Here is a 13,536-nt window from a genome sequence, read left to right as displayed (position 1 = left end):
AAAAAAAAAAATAACTCCAAAAACTTTTCTGGCCAGTTGCCTAAAAACGCTACATACCAAGTTTGTCTCATTTTTTTTCGTATTAATGCACAACTTGTTATTATGGAGTATGTAGTATCGCAAATAAAAAACCCATTAAGTTGAATTTTAAACGAACCGCAATTTAACGGTATCTCTTTTCCAAATAAAAAATTGCAGTCAGTAAATGGGTTAGTTACTCCATTTTTATATTTGTATATAAAAATCCGTTAAATTGGTTTTGATTGAATAAATTTATATTTTTTTAAAGGATGCAAATGTGACTTTCAAATATATAACGACTCATGTAATCTTAAGCACTGATTTTTCAATCGTCAGTTAGACTATCAAAAGAATAAATGTCAATATAAAAAAAACTCTTATTCCTAGGAATAAGCTCTATCTGAGGTTTATCTGACTATTGAAAAATTGGTCCTAAGTCTAAAATAAAATTACAGAAAAGTTAATGTTCCATTTTCGAAAAATTTATTCAAAAGAAATTTTTTTTAATCCGAAAACTTATTTTTATTTCTGATTTATATTAAAATTACATAATAAATGTTTTTGTATTCAAAATTTCTTTGAAATTGAATCAGTGGATTGGGAAAAATACAGAAATCTCTGCTTTAGCATCACAACTTTTTGTAGGGAAAGAAAACATTACCTTACCTACATAGCATCACGTTTGCACCAGAAATGTTTTTGGTGCAAAAACATCCACTGCGTTTTTAAATTCAATCATTAAGCAAACATTTTTAATAATCAAATATTATTTTCGGTTTACAGATTTAAGTCCTTTTTTTACAAACTCTCTGTATATTTGGGATTCAATGTTACATGGATACAGCTTATACAGCCAGCGGGTGCTACGCCCTGGTGCAAATACTTACGAAATTTTAAAGAAAAAAAAAAAGGTTACGAAAAAATAATTAAAGAAACATTAACACCAAATAAATTGTTTTATTCAACTAATATACATCCTAGAACAGGTTTATCAGGAATGAGAACACTTAGCACCTCACTTCTTCTTCTCTTCGATATCCTCTTCAATAAAGTCTCCATCATCAAGTGGATCATAATCGTCCTCACCAATCTTGCTATAGTATTTCTCATTATGAGTGCGGTATCTTCGCTTATTCTTTTGTCTCGTCTCTGCTCTCTTCGTCTCAATAAATTTATTGAATGTATCATCATTTTCCAATTTCTTTAACTTCTCCCTTAATTCATCTTGTTTTTCTGTAGAAATGCTTTCCGTTTCTAATACTGTGCTTTCAGCTCTCATTTCCGCTTGTTTATGTTGTTGCCAAGCATGTTCAGATTTTTTCAATTTGGCTAGAATTTTTAGCATTATTGCTCGCCAATCTACCCCAAAAACATCGTGACGCATTTCGGGTAATGGCTCCTCGTCTTCTTCCTTCTTAATTGTAACTGCTTCGTCGACTTTCAATGGATTTTGATATAAATCATTTTTTACTTCAAAACTAGGATCTATTTGCTTGTGATCCTCTCCAAAATCAGCTGTTTTTAAAACAGTTTCGACATGTGCAAGGTTAGCAAAAGTCTTGTCTCTAACAAAATGAATTCGTGGAACTTCACCCATAAGTCGCAGTTGTGAAAGTTCATGTCTCAACATTCCACCGCATTTTTGAAGCTCATTTTCTAGTTCAGCTTCATGCACATCCCCTTTGGCCATCCAGTACACATTACAGAACTGAAAATTTGGCGTTACTTTAACACGAGTTATTTGTAATCCTTTGCCAAGGATTTTTTGTGATGCTTGACCCGTTGCTAAAAGATCTGTTATGTGGGTCATAAATAATTTATTGAGAACTTTGACACGACGAAGACTTCCGTGGTCACTTTTCTTTGGGTTATTAAAATTAAAAGGTGAATCCATTGTCGGCTGTCCAGTTGAATTCATAGGATTTTCGAACCATCGTCTCTTACTTCCTGATAGACGATTGCCAAAGAGTTTGCCCAAGATTTTACCTTGGCGATTGTCAGTTGCTTTATCGAAGAAATAGGTGCTTGTAGAAAAGTGACCAGCTGAATTTGTGGGAGATACTTTGAGCGCTGCTCTGAGTTGAATAGTTAAGCGATTCATATTGCCTTGGGAACAAATTTATAATCTGGAATAAAAATACTTTTTGTTTTTAGGAAATTAATTGCTTATTGTTTGTTTACATCTTGATGAATGTGATAAATGTATGGAACTTATGTTTGTGATGACAGGATAGACAGCTTGACACTCAGCTAGTATAGATACCATGGTATAAGTCTATACCATATGTGTGTCAGAGAATTCCATGCTATTATCAGGCGGATACCATGGTCTTCATACTAGGGTTTTTACCGTAGTAATAGTTTCTATACTAGAAGTGTGTCCCAGGTATAAGGGGCTTCGATGGCTAGAATCTGGAAAGTAGTAGGGCTTGCACTAACTCATTGAATTGCTATCAAATAAGTTATAGAATCTTGTTATTGCCAAAGTTGTAGACTAGGAAAAAAATTTAATAGTACAAGATCCGACAATAAGCCGATCTTCTATTATTGCATTATGAAACCTTGAATCTAATTACTTAATTGGAGAAGTCCATAAACAAAAACGAATTTGGATTACCACCGAAAAGTGCATATTTTCGCAAAAATCGAAAATGTTTAGTAGATATCTTTCCTCAATCTACATGGGGTTTCATTGTTCTTGTCCACATTGGACATTGAAAAGAAAGATTCTTGGGCTGATGTTCAGTTTAGTGGGCACCGGTGAAGAGAAGAGGAGAAGAAGTATGGATGAGTCCGAGATCTGCTCTGAACTAAGTAAACATTCGGATTTTGCGTGTGTACATTGACAATGTTTTTAAAATTAATTCTATTCAGGAACAAAATATGAAAACACTTGAGGACTTATTTAATTAATAATTAATTTACACTTTTTTTAACAAACCATGCTTTTCGTTGCCCACATTCCAAAGCGCAATTCAACCTTGCTTAGGGGATGGTGGGTATCGATTTGATGTTCCTGTGTTCTTTCCAAGATCTTCAGCAGTGTGACGACATTAATAAGGATCTATCAATTCAACCAGCTCAAGTAAAATGAAAAAAAAAAAAAAATAAACCCTGCAAACCAAGCTCTGAAAACTGGTGAAAACTCAAAACCATAATGAAAAAGACAGTTTCGTTCACAAGAGAAAATGAAACAACTACGCAATTAATTTCTACATTTTCTGTTTTGTTTAATTTTTATCATTTTCTTTGTTTTATTAAAACTAATTTTCTTGTTTATATTCTAAAATACTTTTGTTTTCCAATTCTTTCTGTTTCTTCACTTTAAATAACACAATTCAAATATTAACTCTGTCTTTTGTAATGTTGCGTTTTTTTTTAATTCATTTTTTGTTTTAATAAGTTTACTAATTTTTTTTCCAAAATTTTTATTTAAATTATGTATTTTGTTTTTGGTTATGATTTTGACACGATTTTTATTTTATTTTATTTTTTTTAATAAATAATACACACAAATTATGAACAGTTAATATTTTAAATTTTTGTTTAATCTTATATTTATCAAAACTTTCCTCTGTTATTAAATTATTAATTTATATTATATATGTATATATAAATTTTCTTCATTCCTTTTATGGCTTGTTTTGTTTTGTAAAACGTAAAAAGTAAATTTTTTCCATATTCTTTTAGTAACATTTTGTTTAATGTTTATAAAGTAGCGAGTGAACTAAGTCACTTTTTTCATTTTTTTTTACAGATTTTCAGGGTTATTCTTGTAAATGAGCACACAAATAGAAGGAATCAAGAATTATTCTTAAAAATATTTTACAAATACTAGTTTTTTGAGATTTCTCATACATCTAATGTCTACGTTTTTTTTTTAATTATGATGGTGTTTTTTGTTGTTGTTTTTTTTTTTACTTTCTTTAAGAAATATACATCTTAAGATTAATATTATTTTATAGTTAAGGTTAACATTCTTCTTCAAAGATTAAGTATTCAGTAATTTAAAATAAAATTGGTGTAAAATTAAGTCTTAAGCAAACAAAAATCTATCCATTGTTTAAAATAAATTTAAGTAAAAAAGTTATTCAATAAAAATTCTTAAAGTAAATTTTTACTTAAATGTATATGTTCAAAGAGCTGCTTTAAAAAAGTGTAAAAAGTGCAAACGGTTTCTGGATCTAGTATTATTTTCATTTAAGCTTATTTACATAATTGAAGTTGGCTTAGCTATGTTTTTCATTAGCATTTAATCAAATTATTGAATAAATATTTTATTTTTCAACAATTTCTTTTTTGATTTTTTTTAATAAGTCTTTATAGTCATACGTATGGGAACGTCATTTAGAAATGTTGAATAATTTTCAACCTTCAGAATGATTTTTATGTTAACTCGAAATCGAATTTATATCATAAAATAATTAAAAATTAATAAAAAATCACCTAATCTATTAACTTTAAAATTAATTTTCTGGTAAATGAGGATATTCTAAACTTAAGTTGCTAGTAAATTATATTTATTTAATTGAAATTCAAACAGGGATCGAAAAAGTAAAAGGCAAGAAAAAACAAATACCTACTACATAAATTCACGAAGTGGAAGACTAGTGTACTTTTGCATCTTGTACTGTAGATATTGATTTTCTATATGAAAAGCTCAGCCTTATTCTGAATGAAACCTCCCGGGCAAATGTGTTCGGGAGATGCGCTTCCTATCGTAAAATTTTTCAACAAAGGATAGACAATTTATGGAAACTTTTTGATTGGGAGCCTTTTTCCCTTTTAACTTTTTTTTTTAATCCATAAATGAAATGAAAATTCAATTTTAAAGGAAGGCTACGGTTTCGATGGAAGAGACACAGGTTACGGAACAAAATTGTATAGCAATACCGTTCACCATGATCATGATTGGAGCTATATCTGCCGGAAACTTTAACTAGATGATTTGTTTCTAAATCGGTAAATTATTATAGATAATTGAGTTATAAAACACCAAATCTAAGTGTTTATCAATAGCCGTGTTTTATTGGTACTCAGTAGTTTACTGAGTAAACATTCTATGCTATATAAACAACAAAAAAGGATTACTTTTATTTCTTTTTAATAATCGTTTTTTGTTGAAGTGTCAAAAATGTATAAGTTTAGAAAAAAATTGTCTCTGTAAATCAACAAATAAAAAACTTTTGTTTATCCTTAGCAATCATTTGTTGTTGTTTACCCTGTAAAATTTTACTGAGCTAAGTACTGAGTTAATATCATCAACTGATTGTTGACAATCACAATATGGGTAATTTATTAAGTTTTTTTGGATTTATACGAAATTGAGATCAAAATTCAAATGAAAATCACATTTTTTTTATGTTCATCGCCAATGAGATAAATATAATTTTTAAATGCATTTCGTGCATTCCTGCTGGTCAATTCAAGATGTCAAAGAATGTAAACAAAATGGTTGGCTGACCAATAGAGGGAGTTGAATATAATGAGAGATTCCTTTCGAATTACGTAATAGGACTGATTGTTTTGCAACTACGTTTTTCCTTAAGATTCGAAGTCCAGTCGGCAAAATTTTTATACAGAGTCCAATAGCAAAAAAAACTTACTGGAAATTATTTCACCATTTTTTCAGTAAAATCGAGATGGGACAAACAGAGGTGTTTTCGTGAAGCAAAATAATTCATTTTCATAAATGGCTAACGTAAAATTCAACCAGGCTTTTATGTTCCAATACCTATCAGAAAAAAGGATTTAAGTCGTAAAACTATTTAATAAATACACATAGATTTACGTACATAAATGATTTATAATTTTTTAGAAGTGGATAAATTAACAAAAAAAAATATTGCATTCGATTGAACTTAAAATGATTGATTATTAAATTTTTGCAAATAATTTTTTTTTGTTAACATTATGCTGTTTTTCGAAAAAAAAAACTTTTTAGGAATATAACTACATTTATACAACAAAATTATAATTAACCACTAGACAGACCATATATTTAAGTGCTCAAAATATGCTATGTACAATTGAAGTCCTTTTTAAAAAGGGATGCAATGCCGAATTTCAAGGAACTTTTTTATAAAGTTGTCTGTTTTTTTTTTTTTTAATTGTATGGCACGTTTATGTTTAAACTAATTGGGAAGTTAAATTTTGTTGCTAAAACGAATTTTACGTAAGTATTTCGTATAGCGAAAATAATATTATGGTAGCTTTTTTTAATAGACCAGCGAATACAATAATTTGTTTTATTCGAGCAAATTTCGTATTTAGTATTTTAAATGTTTTAATATTTTTGATTTAGAAAAGAACCAGTAGGTTAGTGGTGAGGTTATTAAATTAAGAGTCCTATAATTTTAGATCCCGTTGAAATTCGTTCCAAACCTTTGCCTATAAACAAAACAAGAGCTTTCTAAAATAATGACAAATAAAAGATTCAAGGGCATGGCTAAAATGTCAAATTTTGTAATACGCTTTGTAGATTCTTATTGCATCCCAGGTTAAAATAATGTGAGAATAAGAATAAGTCATTCAATGGGAGAAACCATGTAGCGTAATTTGTTCGGACAACTCTTTAAATACAATGTTAGCACAGCTAAATAACTCTCGCAGGTATCTGCTTCACACTAGTAATTCGCATCCCACTGTTAGGTTCGCCTCAAAAATCGACGTCAAGCTTCACTTTTTTGGATTGTTCAATATCTGAAGGCAAATAAATGCTAAATGTAGGCATCGACGGATCTTTAAATTTATTTTAAAATAATTTCCCTACCTTTATGACGTTTTAAAAAAACTTAATTATGACATGTAATAACTTTGAAATGTAAAAATGATTGCAAATTGCAGCTCTGTAAACAATCGACCATTAAGTTGGATTAAAAGTTTTGTTTTATTTTAATAATTAATGCTGAGGAGGTTGTTCATCATGAAAAAAATGTATTTTTGAACATAATATGAATAACATATTTCATACAAAAAATAAAATGGCAACGCATAAACCTTATGTGCACATAACATTTATGTTATAGGTCTAAAAGAATTATTCTTAATGAGAAAAAAATATTTATGCATAAATTAAAGTATATAGAATATTGAATAATATAAAACAAAAATTGTTGAATACTTTATATAAAATTCCTATAAAATACCTTATTTCAAAATATGTATGTATGTGCATTCGAGTCTGTTTACTTTGTTAAAATCTAAAAAAATAAAAAAAAAATACATTCATTGTCCTTTACGCATCGCATTCAATTCTTCAAATTAGAGCCTTTTTTAAACCTATATAATTATGAATACTAATAGTTATGTTATGTTTTATTTTTTTTTTAATTTTGTGTGATTTAAATATTGTTGAACTTACTTCTTTACTTAAACTAGATTAAATTTGGTTTATGCGCTGGTAATTTGTAGCCAACAAACTGGAACGGTGGCTCCATTGGAGGACTGGATGAACGCTTAATATGATCAAGTGAATGACTCATTACAGCACCTGTCATGACAGCGCTGTTTGAAGAACCGCGACCGCGTTTTCTCTTCGGAAGGATGCCTTTTCTTGCCATATAGAAACGAATTGTGGACACTGGGATGTTAAACATATTGCTGACAGTCTGGAATGTTTGTCCTTTCGAAACGCACTTGGCTGCTTGAGCTAAAGAAGCTTCAGATCTTCGGACACGCTTGTATGTATTATTAGGGCTATCCATGTTCATTTGTAGCATCATACTTTCATCATTTTCGCCGGCAAAACTATCATCGTCGTTTACCTGTGGATAAGTATCATCTTCAGGCTTGGGATAATCTTCGAAATTGTCGTAGGCAATAGTTGAGTCATCGAAGGGTTCTGTAGCGACACTTTCAGATTTCATAATATTTGCTTGGCTCATAAAATTCGCATGTTCGACGACGTTGAGTGCTATCGCTGGATTTGATACTGATGCGGTGATGGTGCTAGTATTGCTACTACTGCAGCTGCTGGTAGTGGCTGTGCTACAGTTGGATGCTACAGGAAGATCATTTATATTAGGAGTCACTTGTTCTTGGCTTTCGATTGGAATAGGATTGACATCTAATGGTCCGTTAGATGTTGTCGATTCATTTTGTAAGGAATTCATTTTTGCTTGTTCGGAAAATTCAGTGCTTTGTTGTTCTTCAGTGCATTCTGTGTTTTCCATGTTCGCTGATGACGATTGCTGTTGTTGTGATGCTTGTGCAGTACCCGACGCACTTGCTGTTCGAGCTGCTTTGGCCATTTGCCTCAGTTGATTGAGATTTAGAGCAGCATCCGAACCATAAAGCCCTCGAATGCGTAGAGATTCGGCACATTTTAGAAGATTTGGCAAACCGGCCTGTGTAACATTAACTTCACCTTTGTACATGAAATCAACCAAAGCTTGAATCTCCCAAAGTTTGATGTCTCTTGGCAGGATTATTACCGGATGCTTGCAAGGATTTTCTGCCAGAATACTTTCAAAATATGATGAGCATGCAGCCAGTACCAGTCGATGACAATGCAGCTGATGGCCTTCACAGGCAAGTGTTACATCGACGAATCTTTGCCCGGCAAGAAGCTGAGGAAAAGCTGCACCCAAACTTCCTAAGTGGCTATTCCACCGTACGCAGAATTCTTGTGAATGAGGAGCTGCCATCTTTTCGGTCATTTTACGTCTTGACGCAAAATATTGCTACTTAGCCAGTGTTAGTTGTGCACAGTTCGAGTGTGCTCTTGTTCTTTATTCAAGATTATCAATGTCAGTTATGTAATGAATGAATGATTTTTTACTTTATTTGAGATCAATTGTTATGTGCGATGGTATGTATGTATGTTCAGATGATTGTGAGGATGGTTTAACAATGTTTCCTCAATTCACTTCCACATTTAGACGTTTTAGGTTTCTAATCGATTGATAATTTTCAATTTTAATAAAATCCAGTTTTCCGCAGCCATTATGTACACAATAAAAAAAGAGAAGAAATAGAAGATTTGATTTTTGTATGTCCTTTTTACTTTAGAATTAACTAAATATCTACTTGATATAATCAAATAAAAAATAAAACTACTAAAACTTAACATTTTTGATCTTTTTCTTTCGGTTTAATTAGATCAATTTATATTTCTGAGTTAAAAAAATATCAGAAGATTTAAAAAAATTATAACGATTTTTTGGCGAAAACTCAGAACTATAAAATATTTTAATATAAATTTTATAACATGCAAAATAATAGAACTTAGAAATAGTAAAAAAAAATAATTTAAGCAAAATATAAAAATAAGTAAATCAGACAGAGTTAATATGAGATTGCGTATTTTTTCTTATGTATTTTAAGCTTTCTAACTTGAAAGATATTAAGAATATGTACTATTAAAGTGGTGCTATTGTCATATACAAAACTGGACTTTTTTCAGAAGTGAAGTCTTTAATTTCAGTTTTTTACTCATATTGAGAGTCCAAAAATAAATCGTAAAAAAAATAATTAAAAAAAGACAAGCCTCGTATTTTTTTAAAGAGTGAAAATATACACTCCTGCTCAAATTTAACGCACATCATATTTATTTTACAGAAAAGTCCTATTATTACTTTATCTCTTATTTCTCAAATAAGACAGGAGTGAGCTTAAATTGAAGGTATGGAATAAAATGTTTGTGGGGAAGATTTGGAGAGGTATGCTGAAGTCTATCTGTCAACCCACGAACTTTTTAGAGATGAGTCATAAATTTTCATAGAGTAAAATCTGCTTTACAACACGTACGGAGTAAATGGGTTCTCCTAGACCTACTTTAAGTACCCAAAGATACTTGACTGATATTCTCCAACAGCATGCGGTTCCAATCACCCCTAGATTTGGTCCACAGTTCAGTCTGATGAACGATAATGCATGCTAGAGTGGTTTGAGAATATATTCAAGATTAAAATATGCCACCTTTGAATTGACCACACAGACATCCGGATTTAAATTCAATAGAACATTTCTAGGAAATGTTGAAAAAATGCATTTGAAAATCCACCTCCAAGCATTCTTGATCAACAGAAAACTGCAGTGAACGAAAAGTTACAACAAAACCTTCAACAGTTAAGTCTCTTAATTATTATATGCGCTAGAGGAGACAAGTATTGAATAAAATTATTGGAAAGAAGTGTCACGTGCCCATTTAAAAAAATTTTTTTTTCTAAAAAATGTGCGTTAATGTGCGTTAATTTTGAGCAGAAGTTTAGTTAACTTTATAAAAAAAAAAAAACTTATTATATTTTGTATTTATTATATTTAAATATTTTTTAGAAAAAAAAAAAGATTAAACATAAATTAAGGTACATTTTGTGACCTTATTAAGTATAATCATAAAAATAAAAATTTATTATACGAAAAACCAACGGTAGAGTCTGATGAGGGGTGCTGTGGCAGCTTTGAAACAATCTACATTGACACCAGGAAATATTTTAAGAGATACTCGCTGGGACATACAAGGTGTTTAAATAGTGATGTCAAAGTCAAATGTATGCTGCTAATTTGAACAATTCGGAAGAAAGCTTTACCAGTGTAAAATAACACCAAACGCGTAAATTCTAAATTGCACCAACCCCAAGAACATAGTTTAGCTAGGTATAATTTCTTCTTAATATAAAAAATTTTGTCGATATAATTGTACTTATTTTGTGCAACTCTCTTGACCCTGTTGTAAACGCGCCGGTCATTCCATACCGCTTTCATTATGGGCGAGGAAAATTAACTATTGACTAAAAAGACGACCTAGCGTAAGAAAGAAAAACACGAAGTTCTCAAAGCCAAGGCTTTGCGAATATCACACTATGTCGAATTTAGCATAAGGATCTTGGCCCGAACCCTATAAGATGAACTTATCTCAGTGACTAAAGTAAGATGTCCACCTGGAGTCACTGAAGAATTATAAATAACAATATAAATAGCAATCTACTATTCATTGGAGTGCTGGGCTATCTGATTGATGTTAAAGTTACGGACTCAAAAGTGCATCACCTAGTCTTTGCAGACTCTGGAACTATTGTGCAAGTGAAGATCCAAAATGGCTGCCGTGAGCAGGTTATCCCGAAAGCGCATAAAAGACAGAATACTGATCTACGCGATATGTCACACATGCGACAACCAATGAAATGAATGGAAACAACATACAATTAACAGCCGAGTTCCAACCGGCTAAGCTGAGATGAACTTTGTCATTACACTGATACTTTTCGTAAGAGGTAGTAACTCTAATTTTTTTTTTATTTTGGTGGAAGCTGGAAATCGTTCCTAGAACTCTGACGTTATAGTCCATAGTCCTGACATATATTAGAAGGGAGCAGTGCTTTCCAAGTATCAAAAGTTTATATACATATTTGGGATCTAAGATTAATAACGAAGTGTTTAAATTAAAAATACCAACTCCTAAAAAATATAGCATGAGCTACTCAATTGGTATTCCCATGTTGAAAGGACAGACCCTAAGAAACCCCACAAAATTGGAATATTATATAACGTCCTGATACGAGTACAAGTTCCTATTAAATATTTTGCAGACTTGGCTAGCCGAAATTAAGGCTGACGGTGGCCGCCAATCTGTCCGTTCAGAAAAAAAAAGAAAAAGAAGTGAGCAAAATTTTAGAAGTGATTTTTTTTTTTTTGATAAACGGTCTAAAGTTATTCATATTTTTGAACTATCACCTTAATATTGATAAGTGATCTGCTTTGCTATAGAACTTTCTATAACATAAGTAAAAAGAGATAGTTCTTAATAAAAAACAATTTTTCGAAATTTTTGAGCGCGCGTACAATACCTCAGATCGGCAGATAGAAGTATACATTCCAAATCGACATAATGAATAGTTAAAACTTCCCAAACTGGTTCAATTGATGTGTAGGCTCAGATATGTCCTATATGCATCAGTTAAAATAATTTGGAAATGTTTACTTGTTCACTATGTCGATTTGGAACGTATGTTGAACGTGTTGATCAACCTAGTGTGGATCCAGCTTAACGATTATAATAGCTTAAAGATAATCTTGTAGCAAAAAAAAAAAAACTTTTTTATTTGCCGATACTTATTTTTTGATATATTTTCATACTGATCAAGAGCCCGACTAAATTATCGGCCGATAGAGTCTATGTTGTACCTACGGTACTATAAATTAATTTTATTGATTTATTTTGTGATGCAAGTGACGTGACTCGCAACAGAGTTCAGAATTTTAAACGAATGATTCGCAATTTTAAGCAAACTCACTTATTTGAGCAGATTGAAAAAAATAAAAACAAAAAGGTTAAACATATTGGCCAAGTCATAAATGATACCGGCCAAAGTAAACTCAGACTCCTAAAGTGGATCTTCGCGTTTCCTACAATATAGGTAATTAGGTACAAATAAATAATTTTTTTTAAAGTAAAAAATTATAATAAAGGAACAATAAATTATTAACAATTAACAAACCACTTAAAACTTCTTCGGTTTAAAAATCAGTTTCTTTTTTTAATATGAATATGCATATGCAAGTATATAGAACTATTAAAACAAAAAATTATCAAAAAAAAAAACTATTTTTGCTTTTGAACAAAGAACTGACTGAAACTATAATTAAAATTGTCTGAAAAATGTACGCTCTCCCACCACTTCAACTAAAAAATATACGTATATATAGATATAATTTTTTTTTATACCTTTTCCACAAGGAGTATTGAATATATACAAAATTAAAATAAATCATTCAATTAAACAAATATCCATGGAAAATTACCAAATAAATTATGTCCTGTGAGAGTACAACAAAACTGAACTTGATGCTTTTCTTTAATTTACACACAATTCAGCGCATAAAAATGGCTAAAAATCGTTAAGTTTATAGAAGTGTGGTGATGCCATTAATAAATTAACAAAAAGAACTGAAGAACAAAAAGGACACACAAAAGTGAAATAAAGCCAACAAATTTTTTTTTTTTGTATTCTCCTTCAACAGCAGCAGCGTTTCCAATTCGTCGGCAATAAAAAAAAAGACGACGGCGACAACGACAAGGGACGGCTGGCCATGGGGTTGGGAATTTGTTACAAATTGATTTTTGTTTAATTTTTGGTAAAATTTTTGGATAGATGATTGTGGAAAAAAATATTTGACGATTTCAATTATTGATTTTTTGCAAAATACATACCGTTTTCAGTCTAGAATTTGGCGTAAAAAAATATATAAGAAAACTTTGCAAATTTTTATTGTTTACATGACTGTCGATTGGTTTCACACACGCGCGGTTTTGTTTAATTTTTTTTTGTTGTATCATTAATGACATTTGAGGTGAAAAAAAATGTCTACCGTACGCTGTGGTAAGATAGTGATGCCTAGTACTCCACACTTTAGTACAAATAAAATTTAGTACAACTGATTTTGGTTTAAATTTACATGGAGCAACTTTTGATTTTACAAACAAAATGTCGTTTTCCAAAGTAATTGCAAAGAAAGGAATTGTTTAATATGAGGGGTATTCACGATCCGATGCAACTGGTCTTGTATCATTGC

At 30.8% G+C, this 13,536-nt stretch overlaps 2 protein-coding genes across 4 annotated transcripts; both read right to left on the bottom strand.

Annotated features, from left to right (window-relative positions):
• Positions 1 to 947: 947 nt before the first annotated feature.
• Positions 948 to 2,262, bottom strand: LOC129909914 (uncharacterized). Its single transcript, XM_055987079.1, has 2 exons — positions 2,203 to 2,262; positions 948 to 2,147 (listed from the first exon to the last, which is right to left on the bottom strand). Exon 2 carries the CDS (start codon positions 2,120 to 2,122, stop codon positions 1,037 to 1,039), a length of 1,086 nt encoding a protein of 361 aa, XP_055843054.1. The 5' UTR covers positions 2,123 to 2,147; positions 2,203 to 2,262; the 3' UTR covers positions 948 to 1,036.
• A 3,018-nt stretch (positions 2,263 to 5,280) lies between these two features.
• Positions 5,281 to 13,287, bottom strand: LOC129909913 (protein bric-a-brac 2). Of its 3 annotated transcripts, none has more exons than XM_055987077.1 (4): positions 13,175 to 13,273; positions 12,766 to 13,047; positions 7,385 to 8,916; positions 5,281 to 7,319 (listed from the first exon to the last, which is right to left on the bottom strand). In XM_055987077.1, exon 3 carries the CDS (start codon positions 8,679 to 8,681, stop codon positions 7,398 to 7,400), a length of 1,284 nt encoding a protein of 427 aa, XP_055843052.1. In that variant the 5' UTR covers positions 8,682 to 8,916; positions 12,766 to 13,047; positions 13,175 to 13,273; the 3' UTR covers positions 5,281 to 7,319; positions 7,385 to 7,397. The 3 variants fall into 3 exon arrangements, with proteins under 3 accessions (XP_055843052.1, XP_055843053.1, XP_055843051.1); XM_055987078.1 differs by having other exon boundaries at positions 5,281 to 7,302; XM_055987076.1 differs by lacking the exon at positions 12,766 to 13,047 and having other exon boundaries at positions 13,175 to 13,287.
• Between the last annotated feature and the right edge of the window lie 249 nt (positions 13,288 to 13,536).

The sequence above is a fragment of the Episyrphus balteatus genome, chromosome 2 (assembly GCF_945859705.1).
Source record: "Episyrphus balteatus chromosome 2, idEpiBalt1.1, whole genome shotgun sequence".
Taxonomy (NCBI): domain Eukaryota; kingdom Metazoa; phylum Arthropoda; class Insecta; order Diptera; family Syrphidae; genus Episyrphus; species Episyrphus balteatus.
This window is presented reverse-complemented; position numbering and strand designations above follow the sequence as displayed.

Bases quoted from the DNA above. Each gene is read 5' to 3' on its own strand.
- LOC129909913 (XM_055987076.1), bottom strand. From the start codon at position 8,681: ATGACCGAAAAGATGGCAGCTCCTCATTCACAAGAATTCTGCGTACGG.
- LOC129909914 (XM_055987079.1), bottom strand. From the start codon at position 2,122: ATGAATCGCTTAACTATTCAACTCAGAGCAGCGCTCAAAGTATCTCCC.